Source organism: Pomacea canaliculata, linkage group LG10, assembly GCF_003073045.1.
Source record: "Pomacea canaliculata isolate SZHN2017 linkage group LG10, ASM307304v1, whole genome shotgun sequence".
Classification (NCBI taxonomy): Eukaryota; Metazoa; Mollusca; class Gastropoda; order Architaenioglossa; family Ampullariidae; genus Pomacea; species Pomacea canaliculata.
The window spans coordinates 25586502-25603166 of NC_037599.1; the positions used below are offsets into that span (position 1 = coordinate 25586502).

The following is a 16665-nucleotide window of genomic DNA, read 5'->3' on the forward strand; positions in this document are numbered from 1 at the left end:
AAAGACCTCAAGATTTTCTGGATAACAATAGAGATGTCAAGACGTGATGACTAACAATAAAAGCGTCAAGACTTTCTGGATAACAATAAAGATGTCCAGACCTACTGAATAACAACTGGACAGCAACAAATACGTCAAGACATACCATACAGCAGCAACAAGCACATTAGGACATGCTGGGTAGCAACCAACTCGTGACGACATACTGTATGGCAATAATCACGTGACGACATACAGTATAACAATAATCACGTGACCACGTACGGTATAACAATAATCACGTGACCACGTACAGTATAACAATAATCACGTGACGACATACAGTATAACAATAATCACGTGACCACGTACGGTATAACAATAATCACGTGACCACGTACAGTATAACAATAATCACGTGACGACATACAGTATAGCAATAATCACGTGACCACGTACGGTATAACAATAATCACGTGACGACATACAGTATAGCAATAATCACGTGACGACATACTTACAGGAAGCCCACGTGGCCCTGGCTCCCCTTCCTTTCCGCGAGCTCCTTCCGCTCCCTGGGGCAGTGAAACATGTCATTGCTTGTACATGTCATGACACCAACCCTGACGTCACTGCTTGTACATGTCATGACACCAACCCTGACGTCACTGCTTGTACATGTCATGACAGTGACTTAGCTGAGCTATGACAAGGACCACCATTACCCATACTGCTGTAGAAAGCTCAGAAACTATTGGTTGTCTGCTGGTTTGTAAGACAGTTTCACATTTCAAGTCTGAACTCAGACATGCGCAGTAAATACTTCTGTGGCGCTGGCAGCAGAACGGACATGTCCACAGTGTAGTCAGGGCTCGTGTCAGCAGACAGAAAACAGTTTACACTAATGGAGGCTTGTCAGACACAACGGCTTCCATTATATAAATTTCTGTAACTATTTGTTTGATTACATACATTAAACATTACCAAATAGCTCTCCATTTTAAACAGAAACCTGTTGAGAGGATGTCACCTGTCAGAGGTGTGGTAGTCAGGGGAAGCATGGCCAAAATGTGTTTAAAGATTTCAACATGTTCATACCTAGCCCTAACCTCTAACCCTGACCCAATAGATTCCCTGCATCAAAGCAACACCTAACATTTCAACGACAAGAGACTGAGAGTTTTAGAAGGGTTGGGGTCAAGATCAGGGTCAAGGTTAGCAGTTCCCAAGGTCTAAAACACAAAATTCGGGAAAGCTTTAGACAATTCGAGATAAAGTCGAGAACAAGTATTAAATACAATGAAAGTGTTATAATTGTTGTTGCAACACCAGAAGTAGACAAAAACCGTAAGATAAGTCTAAAACTCTTTAACGTTGAAACTCCGTAAGGTACAACAAAACATCATCTGTGGCGATTTATAATATTTACTCCTCAAGGAACACACAGTTATACCATCTGGGATAGTTCCTAGCAAAACACCAACTGTTTGTAATGTTTACTGTCTTTGTTTACTGCAAATCTCCGACTGTGAAACCTTGCTAACCTCGGATTAGACACTTACTCTCCCTTTGTTTTGATACTAGGGATCAAAGCACAAATGAAATAACAACTGCAATAGGTCGAAATATCAAACTATGTCCTTATTTCATTAGAAAGATTTTGTATTCTGTGTATTAAGCTTATTTTCTCATAGTTTACTTTTATGCATATTTTAGTACTCACAATTTTTTAAAATCAGATATAATTCTGTTCAGAAAGGAACTGGTACGTATGGTTGAAAGTTTTCCGACTAAGCTTATTCGCATTCAAGATTTTGAACTTTTAAGTATGCTTCAGAAAGAAATAAAAAGGTGACCTATAGGGCACCCTGGACATTCCCAGATGTAGCTCACATTTCACTCACAAAAGCCGTATAAATATTTTTCCCTCAAAATTTTAGCCAATGCAGAGTTATTCAGTATTTGTGAGAAACTCTTGTTTGTGAAAATAAGCAACTGAAGTATCTGTGAAAAAAACTGAAACATTTCTCAACAAGTCCTTACAGCTTACCTTGTCACCTTTTTCCCCCTGGGGCCAATGGGTCCTTGAATACCACGCGGTCCCTGACACACAGGTAAGGTTTTCAGACAAGGACAACGAAAATAATGTCCAATGTACAGAGAGTAGAAGAAAATATTCCAGTTTTCAAACCGAATGACGGTCATGCTTACGTATAATCTTTATACACATCAAAACATACACTGAGAGACTATTAATGATTCAAAACAAACGCTGGGAGACTGTAGGCTATACCTCCACACACTCGACTGATTTACCTCTATACCGGGTGGTCCTCTTGGTCCTTGGGGACCTTCTGGTCCAGGTGTACCGCGGTCCCCTTTTACCTAGAAAAAAATAAGCGAAACGAAACCACAAGTATTAAGACTACTCGCTTGCTGATCTTTTACTCGTCTTTTCACAGACAGATGCACTCTATACATCCTAGAAAAGGTGAATGAACGGTTGGTATGACATTTAGAGATTCGTCCATTGTTATTACCTAGCAATAATAAACAAGATTACACGAACTACTCGTTAAATATAACCCTAGCTATACCCCCCTAGCATCAGTCAGATGTATTATAATGACTGCTCACTCATTGCTCACTTGCTACCAGTAAACACCATTATACTGAGTGTTCGCTTTTTGACATTTCTCTAGCACTAGTAAACACATTTATTATGACTGCTCGCTGTATCTACTAATCGTTGGCTAGAAAGAAGGAAGAACTTAATGCAGATTGTTCATTTCCCACATGGTCGATAGCGCTAGCTCTTACTTTGAAGTTTCCATTCTTGGGTGCTCGGGTGCAGAGAGAACTACGGGAAATTTCCGTTCATTACTGTCAAGGGTTAGGTTACAGGTTACAGGTTACATGTTACAGCAAAGCGGTAAAATACTCTGTGTGCATGGTTACACAAGCATTTCGTACATTAGCGCGAGTTTTACTTAAATGTACAAAGCCTATGTGACCCCCACCACCACGAAATGAGTCTTGACTCACACGCGGCAGTTTGGTCGCAGACACCCTAAGGCTGACGAGGGTCAACTTCGTGCACTTTTACAGAACTCAGCAGCTCGTCTCGTTTTCTGAACTCGTCAATGTGAACATGACACACCACTTCTTCACTCTCTTCATTGGCTACCAGTTAAAGCTACCATAGACTACAAGCTCTAACCTCTGTGCTATGGGTTCTTTGAAGGGTGCCCCCCCCCACTGCTTTACTGGGTCTTGTCTGTCCACACTCCTGCCCCAAACCTTGGCTCCTCATCAGACTCCCCTATTCTGTCCTCCCTCCCACAAAGACAGACACATACGGGCAACAGACGTCCTCCCTCTGTGCTGCTCAGCAGTGGAACTCTCTTCCTCATCACATTCACCTCTCGGACTGCAAGCTACATTCACACGCTCTGTGAACACATAGCTGTTCACTAAGTACTATCCCTGAATTACTATTCTTAACTCCCTGGCAATACTGTCTGTCATGTGACGACTCCATCTGACACTGTGTATAGCATCTACATCCCTTCATACCTTCGTCATTGCTTTACCTTCTACTCTTGTGCCTCATCTTGATGTTGTTCAGTGTGTCTGTAGTACCTCCCTGTCTGTACTGACTGTTGTCTTGTGCCTCATCTTGATGTTGTTCAGTGTGTCTGTAGTACCTCCCTGTCACTGCTATCTTGTACCTCATCTTGATGTTGTTCATTGTGTCTATAGTACCTCCCTGTCTGTACTGACTGTTATCTTGTACCTCATCTTTATGTTGTTCGATGTGTCTATATATAGTACCTCCCTGTCTGTACTGACTGTTATCTTGTACCTCATCTTTATGTTGTTCGATGTGTCTATATATAGTACCTCCCTGTCCACTGTTGTCTTGTACCTCATCTTTATGCTGTTCAGTGTCTATATATAGTACCTCCCTGTCCACTGTTGTCTTGTACCTCATCTTTATGCTGTTCAGTGTGTCTATACATACCTCACTGTCTACTGGCTGTTATCTTTCATTTATCATGATCGATCTGCGCAGAGAGTGCGATTTGTCTTGGTCGTGATGTTCCCATTATTATTATTATTACTGCTACTTGTGAAGATGAATGAGAAATGGAGAAGAGGTTTTCAAATACATTTTAATCATGGCGATCAGTCTCTATTTGCCCAACTGACGCACTCACGGAGGCTTACACACTACCGAGTCACTTACTCCCCAAAGTTTACAGTCTACCGAGTGAGGTACTGACAAAAATTTACATACTTCCGTGTGACGTACTCACCAAGTGACATATTCATCAACGTTTACAGACTACCAAGTGACGTACTCACCAAGTGACATATTCATCAACGTTTACAGACTACCAAGTGACGTACTCACCAAGTGACATATTCATCAACGTTTACAGACTACCAAGTGACGTACTCACCAAGTGACTTATTCATCAACGTTTACAGACTACCAAGTGACGTACTCACCAAGTGACATATTCATCAACGTTTACAGACTACCAAGTGACGTACTCACCAAGTGACTTATTCATCAACGTTTACAGACTACCAAGTGACGTACTCACCAAGTGACATATTCATCAACGTTTACAGACTACCAAGTGACGTACTCACCAAGTGACTTATTCATCAACGTTTACAGACTACCAAGTGACGTACTCATCAACGTTTACAGACTACCAAGTGACGTACTCACCAAGTGACTTATTCATCAACATTTACAGATTACCGACATATTCATCAACGTTTACAGACTACCAAGTGAGGTACTCACAAAAGTTTACAGACTACCAAGTGACGTACTCATCAACGTTTACAGACTACCAAGTGACGTACTCATCAACGTTTACAGACTATCAAGTGACGTACTCACCAAAGTTTACAGACTTCAAGTAAAGTGACATACTAACCCCTTCTGATGATGTCCCCGGTACTCCAGGAACTCCTGGCAGACCCGGCAAACCTCTCTCTCCCTGATACAGAGAAACTCGTACTTGAAAAGTGCGAGAGGAAATTGATATTGGCAATGTACACAATAATCTAAACACACTCACACTCACACTCGCACTCACACTCACACTCACACTCACACACATGCATCTCCTCTATTCAAGCTCTAAACATCCCTTGAGAGTGACAGAATCAAGACTGGTCAAACTGTCAGTCATAGTCCCAAGGTATCATAAACGTGTCAAACAGTTGGCAGTTGAAATATGTCACAGATGTGTGATACAGCCTAGTGTACAGACAAAGCGTGTGAGGCGGACAGCACTTGCAGATCCACCTAAAAGCCATAAACTAGAAAACACACACACCACACAACTAACACTAGGAGAGTGGAACAGACAGAGGTAGTCTAACAGCCTCCTTGTGGTCTTGCTGTCGACAAATAATGTCCCGGCTCACATGCCGAAGTCCTCTAAGACAACAGCGTTTTACTCTCGTCAAAACTATTCTTGGTGGATGACATGGCGATGTAGTAAGTCCTATGTACACCAACCTCCAGTGTACTAGTGACGACTGCCGATGTAGTAAGTCCTATGTACACCAACCCCCAGTGTACTAGTGACGACTGCCGATGTAGTAAGTCCTATGTACACCAACCTCCAGTGTACTAGTGACGACTGCCGATGTAGTAAGTCCTATGTACACCAACCCCCAGTGTACTAGTGACGACTGCCGATGTAGTAAGTCCTATGTACACCAACCCCCAGTGTACTAGTGACGACTGCCGATGTAGTAAGTCCTATGTACACCAACCCCAGCACAGGAGGACGAACTACAGACACAAAGCACTTTGCTGAGCCCCTGCAGAGAAAGATGAAGGTGGAGACTGTTGATGTTCAGTTGTAGTTCAGGTGACCAGTAGAGACGTTTGACCTCCAGCTGAAGTCACAGACGTGGGGGGAGCAAAGACAGTTGATGGTAGACCGCGGTCAGAATGGAGGAAGGCCGGAGACAGTCGAGTGTTTAAGAAGCTGCACGATGACAACGACAACACCAGACGTGCAATGTTGTTCTGTCGTTGTTGACAGATGTCCGACCGACCAAGCGACTGACCGGTCTTGTTGACATCTTCCCCCAGCCATCTTAACGGCCTCTACATGACGTGTATTTGACATTGAACATGACGTCATCCACATGACGTACACAAAGACGTTAGACCACAAACTACTTTCCCTGGACTGATAGCAGACGATTTTTCCAGTTAACTGCTAAAACCAGGCACTAGACGACATTGCTTCCGGTTTATTCACATTTCAGATTAACTACTAAAACGAAGCATTAGACGACAAGGCTTCCGGTTTATTCACATTTCAGATTAACTACTAAAACGAAGCATTAGACGACAAGGCTTTTCGGTTTATTCACATTCTTTGTTATGGCTCGCCGAGACTAACAGCGGATCACTTCTCAAGAGGCCAAGAGTGAGTCTCGGCGCACAGACATCAGTCCATCAATACACGTCCATGGTTAGACGTAGGATACCAGTCGTATAGTAAACAACATGGCCGACTACAACTCATTACTGCTACATTACATGAGGACTCCACTCACACACTAAACAGTATGCTGACTATAACTCATCACTACTCCACTCTCACTAAACAGTATGCTGACTATAACTCATCACTACTACATTACATGAGGACTCCACTCACACACTAAACAGTATGGTGACTATTACTTATCACTACTACATTAAATAAGGACTCCACTCTCACTAAACAGTATGGTGACTATAACTCATTACATCAAACCCTATCAGTCTTGGTGGATCACATGCCAAACCCTATAAAACTGCAATATTTTACTCTCACCAAAAGTATTCTTGGTGGATCCCCAACAGGGTGACCGTGCTTCCTACATATTCTTTGATCTTGTGTTACAGGTAGGGAATTCTGAGCAATTTCCTGGCACATTTCATCCACCTACGGGGTGTCTCATAAGTTCTTGTAGCTGTTCACATCCTCGAGCTGTTCTCTGTTTCTGTAGATCTCTGCTTTTCTATCGGTGTTAGCCATGACATTGTATTTTTTTTCAGTGATGCACTTCATCTTGTATACACCTATTATGTCTGTCACTCTGTTGGTAATATCTTACATTTTGTTGTTGCTGTCTGCCATGGAATCGATGTCATCTACAGGTTGCGCACGGGTATCCTGCTGATGGAGGTCATGGAGGTTACAACTTCTGTCCAATACAGTTTCAATCCAGTATGATTCAATACAGTTTCTCACCTGTTCCCCTTTAGGCCCTTGAATACCCGGTTCGCCTGGAAAACCGTCACGACCCTGGAAACAAAAGGAAGTAATTTACCGACAAGACCATGGTAACAAAATGAGGCCATTTTTAATACTGACTCTGGTAATAGTGTAACTGTAATGTAATTTACCATGGTTACCATGGGCAAACACTCATGTAAGTTACGTTGTCAAGAAGAAGTCATTGGGAAAGTAACAGACGAGGGCCGCGAGATGTGGAAGAGGAGACTAGACCCCAGCTGTCTGTAGGAAGCCAGGGTTAGAGGTAAAGGTAGTGTCTAACTGTGGGAAGCCAGGGTTAGAGGTAAAGGTAGTGTCTAACTGTAGGAAGCCAGGGCTAGAGGTAAAGGTGGTGTCTAACTGTGGGAAGCCAGGGTTAGAGGTAAAGGTAGTGTCTAACTGTAGGAAGCCATAGTTAGAGGTAAAGGTGGTGTCTAACTGTGGGAAGCCATGGTTAGAGGTAAAGGTGGTGTCTAACTGTGGGAAGCCAGGGTTAGAGGTAAAGGTAGTGTCTAACTGTGGGAAGCCAGGGTTAGAGGTAAAGGTAGTGTCTAACTGTCAGGGTTAGAGGTAAAGGTAGTGTCTAACTGTGGGAAGCCATGGTTAGAGGTAAAGGTGGTGTCTAACTGTGGAAGCCAGGGTTAGAGGTAAAGGTGGTGTCTAACTGTAGGAAGCCAGGGCTAGAGGTAGAGCACAGCACTCTCTAGAAAACCAGGAACAGAGGTAAAGCAGCATATAAGGTTATAGGCAGAGGAAGGTGTACAGCTCAGAAATCAAACCAGGGTTACAGGTAAAGCCAGGCAGTCTCTAGTAAACCAGGTTAGGGCAAGAGTCCAGCAGCGTGTAGGAAACCAGAGTTAGAGGTACAGGTAGAGGTGCAGCCCACCAGTCTGTATGATACCAGGCTAGAAGTAGAGGAAGAATCCGCCAACCTGTAGAAAATCTTGACAACACTAATTGGCACATTTATAATTGTGTATTGTAAAGAGAGTATACTGAAGGATCTTCAAACGGGAAACTGAATAATACATGCCTGATTGTGATTATGAGGCTTACTGACTGATGCATGCATGATTGTTATTATGAGGCTATACTGACTAGTTTCCCATCCTCTCCTTTCCTTCCACGCCGCCCTTCGGGTCCTGGTGGGCCCTGACAAATAGAAACAAAGTGAAAGATGAATGATTTTGCTGAATAACCACAACATAATCAGCAAAACATACCAAAAGGTTCTGCTGTCAGCAATACAGTGACCCGCTCTTTGCTCCTTTGGCCTACCCCTCCCATCTCTGATTCATTACTAGTAGACACCAAGGCTACACTTTTCCTCCATTGTATACCCTGATCTCTGTGTTATTACACATAAAATATGCCTAAAAGACCGCAAATTGCTATTATTTATCACATATACCTCTTGGCCTCTGTCGGTGTTATTACTTTTCCCATATACCTCCAGCTTTGATCTTAGTGTCACTACTTATCACATATACCTTCTGGCTTCTGTGTTATTATCACATATACCTTCTGGCTTCTATGTTATTACTTATCACATATAACTCCGGGAGTCTGTGTTATTATTTATCATCCTCTGGCCTCTCTGTTATTACATATCACATTTTTCCCTAAAGGCCTCTATTAGTATTATTACTTATTACATATACCTCCCGGCCTCTATCCATATTATTACTTATCACATCTTTCTACACTTGATGTTTTACACGTGTCTCTACTTAGTCATTAGAACAACTATGCACCCCACTAGAACACCTGGTCACAGTTTCACCAAGCAAAGAACCCCTTGTGAATTTGAACTTGTCTCTCAGGTCATCACTATCATCTTCTTCCGCGTCATCTTTCGAATGTTCTCCTGGCTAGAGAACTAACAAAGGATTATGGTTTTTGGACACTGTGTGTTCTTGTTACTATACAGCTGACATTCAACTATTGTTTTGGATCCTTGCTAAACAGGTAGTATGGTAGGGCGTATTTATCATTGTAGTAGAACCATGATAGTCTGTGTTATAACTTATCTACATAGCAAGAAGTTGATCAGGAAATTGCTGATATTATTATCTTAAAAGTATATCAGCATTTTCCTTGTTACTTGGCTCTATTAATCTCATTCTTCAGTACTCTGATCTTACTTATCTGTACTTCGGTTTCTCCAGTACTGTTGTTATTTCTACTGGTCTCATTCTTCAGTACTCTGACCTCACTTACCTCTACTCCTGTTTTTCAGGTACCATTATTATTTCTACTGATTTTACTGATCAGCAGTCAGATCTCACTCTCCAGTACCATTGTTACTTGTACTGGTCTCACTGAGCAGCGGTCAGATCTCACTTACCCGTATTCCGGGGTCTCCTGGCGGTCCTTGAGGTCCTTGAATGCCCTGTCACAAATCAAAGGGCTTCTAAATAGAAATTACATCCAGGTCAGATTGTCACATAGCACATTTATCACCATCACCATCAATCATCATCAATCAATCAATCATCAATCAATCAATCAATCAATCATCCATCATCCATCATCATCATCATCATCATCATCATCAAAGAACAACACTTTGACGACTTCAGTAGCCGACGACAGAAAAGGTCAAATCTGAGACAGAAAGTTTTCATACAACAACATGATATGTTGCGCATAATCATGCTCACAAAGGAGCTGTACACTAGCATCCAGCAGGCTGATCTCCATACATGTCTCAGCTAAAACCCACAATGTCAACATTATCCATCCTTGACCTATGTGACCAAAAGGGGGCCATGAAGAGAGAAAGGAAAAGCAAACCCAAAGTAGCTTCTAAATACAAAGAAGTGAAGTGTGCCATCAAGAAAGGGAATGAAGGCAGCTAAGGAGAACTGGACTGAGAGCCAGTGCAGGGACCAACAACTAAGGACCCTCACTCAGACAGGTCAGCAAAAGACCTCAGTCGCTGAAGACAGCAATGGCAACCTTCTCACAGAAAGCACTGATGTGCTCAGTCAATAAACTGAATACTGAAAAGACCTGTACAACTTCCAGCTGAAGACCGATGCCAACATCTTTTGAAACAATCATACTAGAACCAGCAAACCTGCAGACCTACCAGTCCTACAGAGCATTACTAAAAGAAACCTATAGGTACCAGTAAACAGAAACATTGCACAAAACAACAGCAAAATCACAGCCTGTCAGGCACAGCCTTGTTTCAATTGCAATACAATTGTAATGTGCTCCAAGTGTAATGCACTAAAATTAAAAGGGTTAGAGTTTGGGGGAAATAGGAAACAGAGTGACATGTACATACCATGGGGCCCTGTTCACCTGGCTCTCCTGTGGCACCTGGTTGTCCAGGTGATCCAGGTACACCAGGAGTTCCAGGAAGTCCAGTTTCACCAGGGGGTCCCTGTATCAACAGACACAGTCCCATGTAACAAATATTCAACATACACAGTCCCTGTAGCATGGTCTGTATGCTATCACAGATAACCACACAATCACATGTAGCATGGTGTGAAGATTACAAACAAACACAGTCATATGTCTGGTCTGGTCTGGTCTGTATGTTATACACAGACACAATCCTGTGTCGCATAGTCTGTAAGTTGCATGCAGACAGAAGATCAATAGGAAATGCACTGTCGTAGACAAACAGGTAATTGTATGACCTATACTTGGTTGTGGTTTGGTCGGATTGCAGTGTGTATTAGTGAGGCACTGTCACATATCCAGTGGTCTATGATACAGAAGGTATAGGCATGTTACCCTGGCATTAACACCTTGTACATCTGTAACACTGACATTGACAACATACCCTGTAAAGAACTTACACTGGCATTGACAGCCTATTATGTTTCCTGTGATAGACTTCAGAAGGTGACTATCAGCGAGAATAGGAGATTCTGTTGCTCTGTCTACTAAAGGGGCAGATATAAAAAAAGATGAAAACTTGGAATCCTTGCTCTAACATAACTCTGGAAGTAAGTGTGTGTGCATGTGTGTAACTTACCTGAGTACCATTGAAACCAGGTGGTCCTTGAGGACAGATGACTTCGCACGTCATATCCTCCTGTGAAAAAGATCGTGTTTGTAACTAGAGGTTAGAGTTTGCCAGACAAGTAGCTGGACATGTAGTAAATTTCATAAAAAGACTGTTTGAATGTTCCTAATGTTTAGGTCTCCATCAGGATATGACCTTAAAGAAAATACATATCAATATTTCATTCAAAAGTTTGCAATAGCTTTGTTAAGCTTTTTAACCTGATAAGTGAAAGGTTTAGGCTTACACTATTTGTCATATATAAAGAAAAGGGCAAGTCAATCCATAGATACAGAGATATCAGTGGAGTACCAGACTCTTGCACATTTCTGTCAATGTAAGAGAGAGAGAGGGCACTCTTAGGCTTGGACATTATGAATAATCATGTGCTCTTAGTGTTGGACATATCACAAATAATCATGCACTTAGTGTTGCTTTACCTTCACCATGCACCACTCACATCCACACCCACACTGCTTGTGTTTTACTGTACCTTCCCATCCTTCTCATCTTCCTCAGGCCCAGGAGGCTGAAAATGTAAAGTAAAATATCACTTAAACAGTTTGAACCACTCAGAGCAGCAGCTAAAAGTTGGCATTGTTACAGGTGCTGAGAGCAAGTGACATGAAACTTGGTGTCAGGTACTCTGCTGTGGCTAGTGCTGCGGCTAGACAACCTGTTGTGTGCTTAGGCTTAAAAGTAAACAAGCTGCTGTAAGCTTCGGAATAGAATCAGGATTTGATGTCAGATACTGCAGAGGCTGAAAGTGACTTTCAAGAGATTAGACGAGCTATCATGTGCATCGATGACAGTTATTTCAGGGTTAGAGATAGGTTTAAACAAGCTATTGTATGCTTAAATATCAGCGATACAAATTTATTAATCCTCAAGGGCAGCTACACTAAGCGCTCCTACACTAGCAAGATACAGATAAGTACATACATATACATGTTGACTATGTAACCGAGTGGTGGGGGGTTGAACAGTGACCACAACAGTCCAGCACTCAGAGAGGCATAAATACAAAGGCAGTTGCACAACTCTCTAATGCAGGCTAGAACAACAACCACGGCTGCGTCGCTTGTCTCGCGCCTTCTCGCAGTTTTCTCCCCTGTCCTTGAGTCTCAGCTCTGCCCTTGTGTACCTCTCGGGTGGGTCACTTCTCGCGGTCTTTCACAATGGTACCGTTACTTTCCTCGCATGTATCAGCATTTCCTGCCTAACAAGCGCTGGTCTAGCGGCCCTCTACATCTACAGTGAATAAGTTCTCCACAATCCACACTCACCCCCACCAGCAGCAGTAGATACAGTGGTGCATCTCAGGACATCAGAAGCTAACACAACTAGCGGCCAACCCTTGGTTATGAGGAAGAGAGATATAGCCAGTTAAGTTATAATTAAGAGGACCCCTAGTGTGCCAGTAACTACAGAGGTATCTCCCGTCTAAGAGAGCTAGGAAAATGTTAACAATTAGTATCGAACACAAGACCATATCACCAGGGCCGTGATTAGGGGCAGGCAGACGAAGCATCCACACGTTTGATTAATTAATATGGTAACTAGGCTTCAAATTAATCACGATACCTTGGACCCTGCGGGTTCTAAGAACGGGCCTGGATATCACTGGCTCTAAGAGATAACAAAGAACAGCCTCTGGTACTGCCAGCACTGACAGCCATTGGACCAGGCGGCCAGACCTCCCAGTCCACGATCGTCAGGGACTTTCTGCAGCAGCACCAAGTCATCTGCATGGACTGGCCCCAGAGCTGAATCCCATTCAACATCTGTGGGATGTCCTGAGCCAGCGACTTGGAGTCAACCACTCCTAACCCGCTAGGTGTTTCTATCGGTCACACTTGCTTGACACACAGGTGTCTATCAGTTAACCCTGACACACAGGTGTCTCTCGCACTGTCTTACATACAGGTGTCTGTAACAGTCACACTAATCCCTGACATACTTACAAGCTCGTCGCAATTGTCTCTATCCGGCTTGGAGGGATCACAGTCGAGCAGCATCCACTGGAGCTCGAACTGCACAACACGTATACCATATTTAGACAGCATGGACCACTTTGTTTTAAGGTTGACACCGGAAATCACAGACATTATCCTACAGCTAACCAAGACCACATTACTCAATGAGTAACCATGAATCTCAAATCACAAAGGCTATGGACATGTACTTAGAGCACACAAATATATTAATAAGGGTACTTCATAAGGCAAAAGCTTATGTTGATGTTAATAAGACAGTTTTTATTCTGAGAAATAACTGAATGATTACATAACAGTATCAGTAGTTAACTGAATGATTACATAACAGTATCAGTAGTTCTTACCAAGCTGTGATGACACACTATCTCACAACTTTCTGTCAGTCTATCATTATCCGGGTCATATAAAGTGCCTGTCACCACAATACCTCCCTACAGTGGGTATTAGAGGCACACCTGATGCCTCCCTCCAGCTTGTGTGAGTGTGTGATGACATGTCCTGTCTCTCTACAGTGTGTGTGTGCATGTGTGAGTGTGTGATGACATGTCCTGTCTCTCTACAGTGTGTGTGCATGTGTGAGTGTGTGATGACATGTCATGTCTCTCTACAGTGTGCATGCGCGTGTGTGTGATGACATATACCTGTCTACAGTGTGCATGCGCGTGTGTCAGGGAGAGAGAGGGATAATACTTGCATGCTAATATTTAACATCAGGAGGAAAGAATGCGTGTCATTGTACCAGTCACGTGACCATCTCACGTGTGTGAACTCACAGGTGTTGTCACTCCGTCAGGTTCGCGCGTGCCCAGCACGAGTTCTCCGTTGAGGTCGAGCTGTCGTCTCAAGCTGGCCGGCTGTGTCAGGAGGGGCTGGCAGTCTACATACAGGGTCACACTCTCCCGCTTCACGCCCAGGTGAAGTTTCTGCCATTTAGCACTAAATAGCTGTGGAGAGAACATGAGAGTGAACAGACAAGTGGACCGAAACTGTGCACATAGTGTAAACTGAACAGACTGATACACGCATGATAATATATTAACTATATACTTACATTCTACTGATAATATACTACATACATGATATTTATATACTATGATAATATACTGATACACTGACTACATACACCATGTGTGTGCGTGTTAATGAGCTGCAGCTTTCTTACACTTTAAAAACTAATTATTAAATATTAAAACCTCACCTGATCCACACTTTAACAGCTAATTCTGCTTAGAATACTGCAGTAGCAGCTCCTGACTTCATTGTTTTTAGCTACATGTATATCTTGATTAGAATAGAGGAATTCCGGCTTATGGTTATTAGTTAATCTTGCTAACGAATATTGTAAACTCGCAATCTCACCTGGCTTACATCTTACTTAAGGTGACCAGACGTTTCGGGGGCGAAAGCGGGACACGTGCCGATGATGGTGTCGTCACCGTCAAAGAACGCCGAATCAGTGTACGGTATTCAGATTTTTAAAGACAAGCGGGACATTTGATGGACTTGCCACAAAGCCAGAAAGCGGGACATTGGGCGTACCGCTCGATGAGCAGGCGGGACACGAGGTCAAAAGCGGGACGTCTGGTCACCTTAGCTTACTAGCCACTGCTGTTTAACACACTGTAAGCCCAGACTCACCTGGCTTATGTTATAAACCAATGTAGTTAACACTGTAAGCTCAGACTCACCTGGCTTATGTTATAAACCAATGTAGTTAACACTGTAAGCTCAGACTCACCTGGCTGACATTGGGGAAAGTGACTGTCTCTCGGCGGCCGAGATAGTTGATGTAATAAAACTCTACGGCTTTCTGTCTGCCATTCAGACGAATTCCGAACTGTGGCTCACCATTGATGTCTTTGATTTGAAACAAGTTCCAGAGTGTTTTGTTTGTCCGTCCTAGCATGCGAAAAGTGCTCACAAACGAGAATTCTTCAGGAAGACCATCAGGAAATATGTCTCTGTCAGAATTCGAAAACCAGAAAAAATATTGTATATGTCACGTATGTGTATGTGTGTGAGAGAGAGAGGTTTAGTCAGAAATGCAGCGAAAAAGGGAAAGAGAATTAAAAGGGAAGTGAACACGTGACTTTCCATCAGGGAGTTCTGTTTACATACAAAAAACATCACTCTTATTGCTCTCTGTGCACTCTCATCATCGATGTTCATGTGGGCTGCAATTACTTAATGTTCTATAAATGCTTTGTTATTATTATTATTAGTTTATTATAGTTATACATCATGTACTCTTCCTTCACATCTCTGGTACCTCCCTTTGTGGTTGACGCTGTTGGTAGTAGTCGGCCTTGACGAGGGCCAATGTGTACTAAAGTGGTCGCAGGTAAGTGAGACCTGGGGCTTTGATGTTAAGGGGAGTAGCTCGATGACTAGGGGCTTTGATGTTAGAGGCAGTAGCTCGATGTCTAGGGGCTTTGATGTTAGAGGCAGAAGCTCGATGTCTAGGGGCTTTGATGTCAGAGGCAGAAGCTCGATGTCTAGGGGCTTTCATGTTAGAGGCCGTAGGGCTTTGATGTTAGAGGCAGAAACTCGATGTCTAGGGGCTTTGATGTTAGAGGCAGAAGCTCGATGTCTAGGGGCTTTGATGTTAGAGGCAGAAGCTCGATGTCTAGGGGCTTTGATGTTAGAGGCAGAAGCTCGATGTCTAGGGGCTTTGGCTACAAGCGTCAGGCGGAAAGCGGAAGGTAAACTTACAGCGTTCTTCTTCGTAAACTTGCTGTTGTTCCAATCCTGTATGCCACCTGGAATTCCTTTGACCCCTTGACCCTTGACACGCCTGGGACCCGGGTTACGTCATTTAGTTGGTATCGGGATATGAAGTCGTAACCTGCACGCGAGCCACAGTCATGGTAATGAGCTGAACACAAGCACTCCTTTCACTATCAAGATCAACAACTACAGGAAGCCCAGCAAGTGGAAACCACACCGGAAGCTGCAAATACCCTCCCTCTAAAGCGCATGCGTGGTTTTCTGCGAGCAGAATTTTGAATGCATGACCATAGCACTTAGCTTTGCGTGCGGTCACTGAAAGTACTTATAGGTGTGTTGTGTCATCAGGGACAGGTGTACAGGTGGATTGCTGTCTGTCTGCCGAGACCAACTCTTAGCCTCTTGCGAAGTTCTCCGCTGTTAGTCTCGGCGAGCCTAAACAATGAATGTGACTAAACCGGAAGCTTTGTACACACCTGCCTCGCTTTAGTAATTAACCAGCAGTCCAGTAATACAAGGTCGTGGTGTCACCAAGGAACCTAGCTTTCAACAAAATTCGAGATTAGTCTGTAGCTTTGCAGAATGGTGTGTAACTACCACGTTTTGGTTACTTGGCGACCGA

At 43.2% G+C, this 16665-nt stretch overlaps 1 protein-coding gene across 1 annotated transcript in view; it reads right to left on the reverse strand.

The window, feature by feature from the left end:
• The window catches only part of LOC112574514 (collagen alpha-1(XXII) chain-like), a 79393-nt gene extending 63568 nt beyond the window's left edge, over positions 1 to 15825 (reverse strand). The window contains exons 1-14 of the mRNA XM_025255641.1: positions 15669 to 15825; positions 15055 to 15248; positions 14090 to 14260; positions 13284 to 13352; positions 11813 to 11848; positions 11290 to 11349; positions 10588 to 10686; positions 9640 to 9684; positions 7615 to 7808; positions 7269 to 7276; positions 4938 to 5000; positions 2296 to 2364; positions 2030 to 2082; positions 501 to 554 (exon numbers count right to left, since the gene is read on the reverse strand). Of these exons, the coding sequence (XP_025111426.1) occupies positions 501 to 554; positions 2030 to 2082; positions 2296 to 2364; positions 4938 to 5000; positions 7269 to 7276; positions 7615 to 7808; positions 9640 to 9684; positions 10588 to 10686; positions 11290 to 11349; positions 11813 to 11848; positions 13284 to 13352; positions 14090 to 14260; positions 15055 to 15248; positions 15669 to 15825 (1272 nt within the window). The remainder of the gene's footprint in view (positions 1 to 500; positions 555 to 2029; positions 2083 to 2295; positions 2365 to 4937; positions 5001 to 7268; positions 7277 to 7614; positions 7809 to 9639; positions 9685 to 10587; positions 10687 to 11289; positions 11350 to 11812; positions 11849 to 13283; positions 13353 to 14089; positions 14261 to 15054; positions 15249 to 15668) is intronic.
• Between the last annotated feature and the right edge of the window lie 840 nt (positions 15826 to 16665).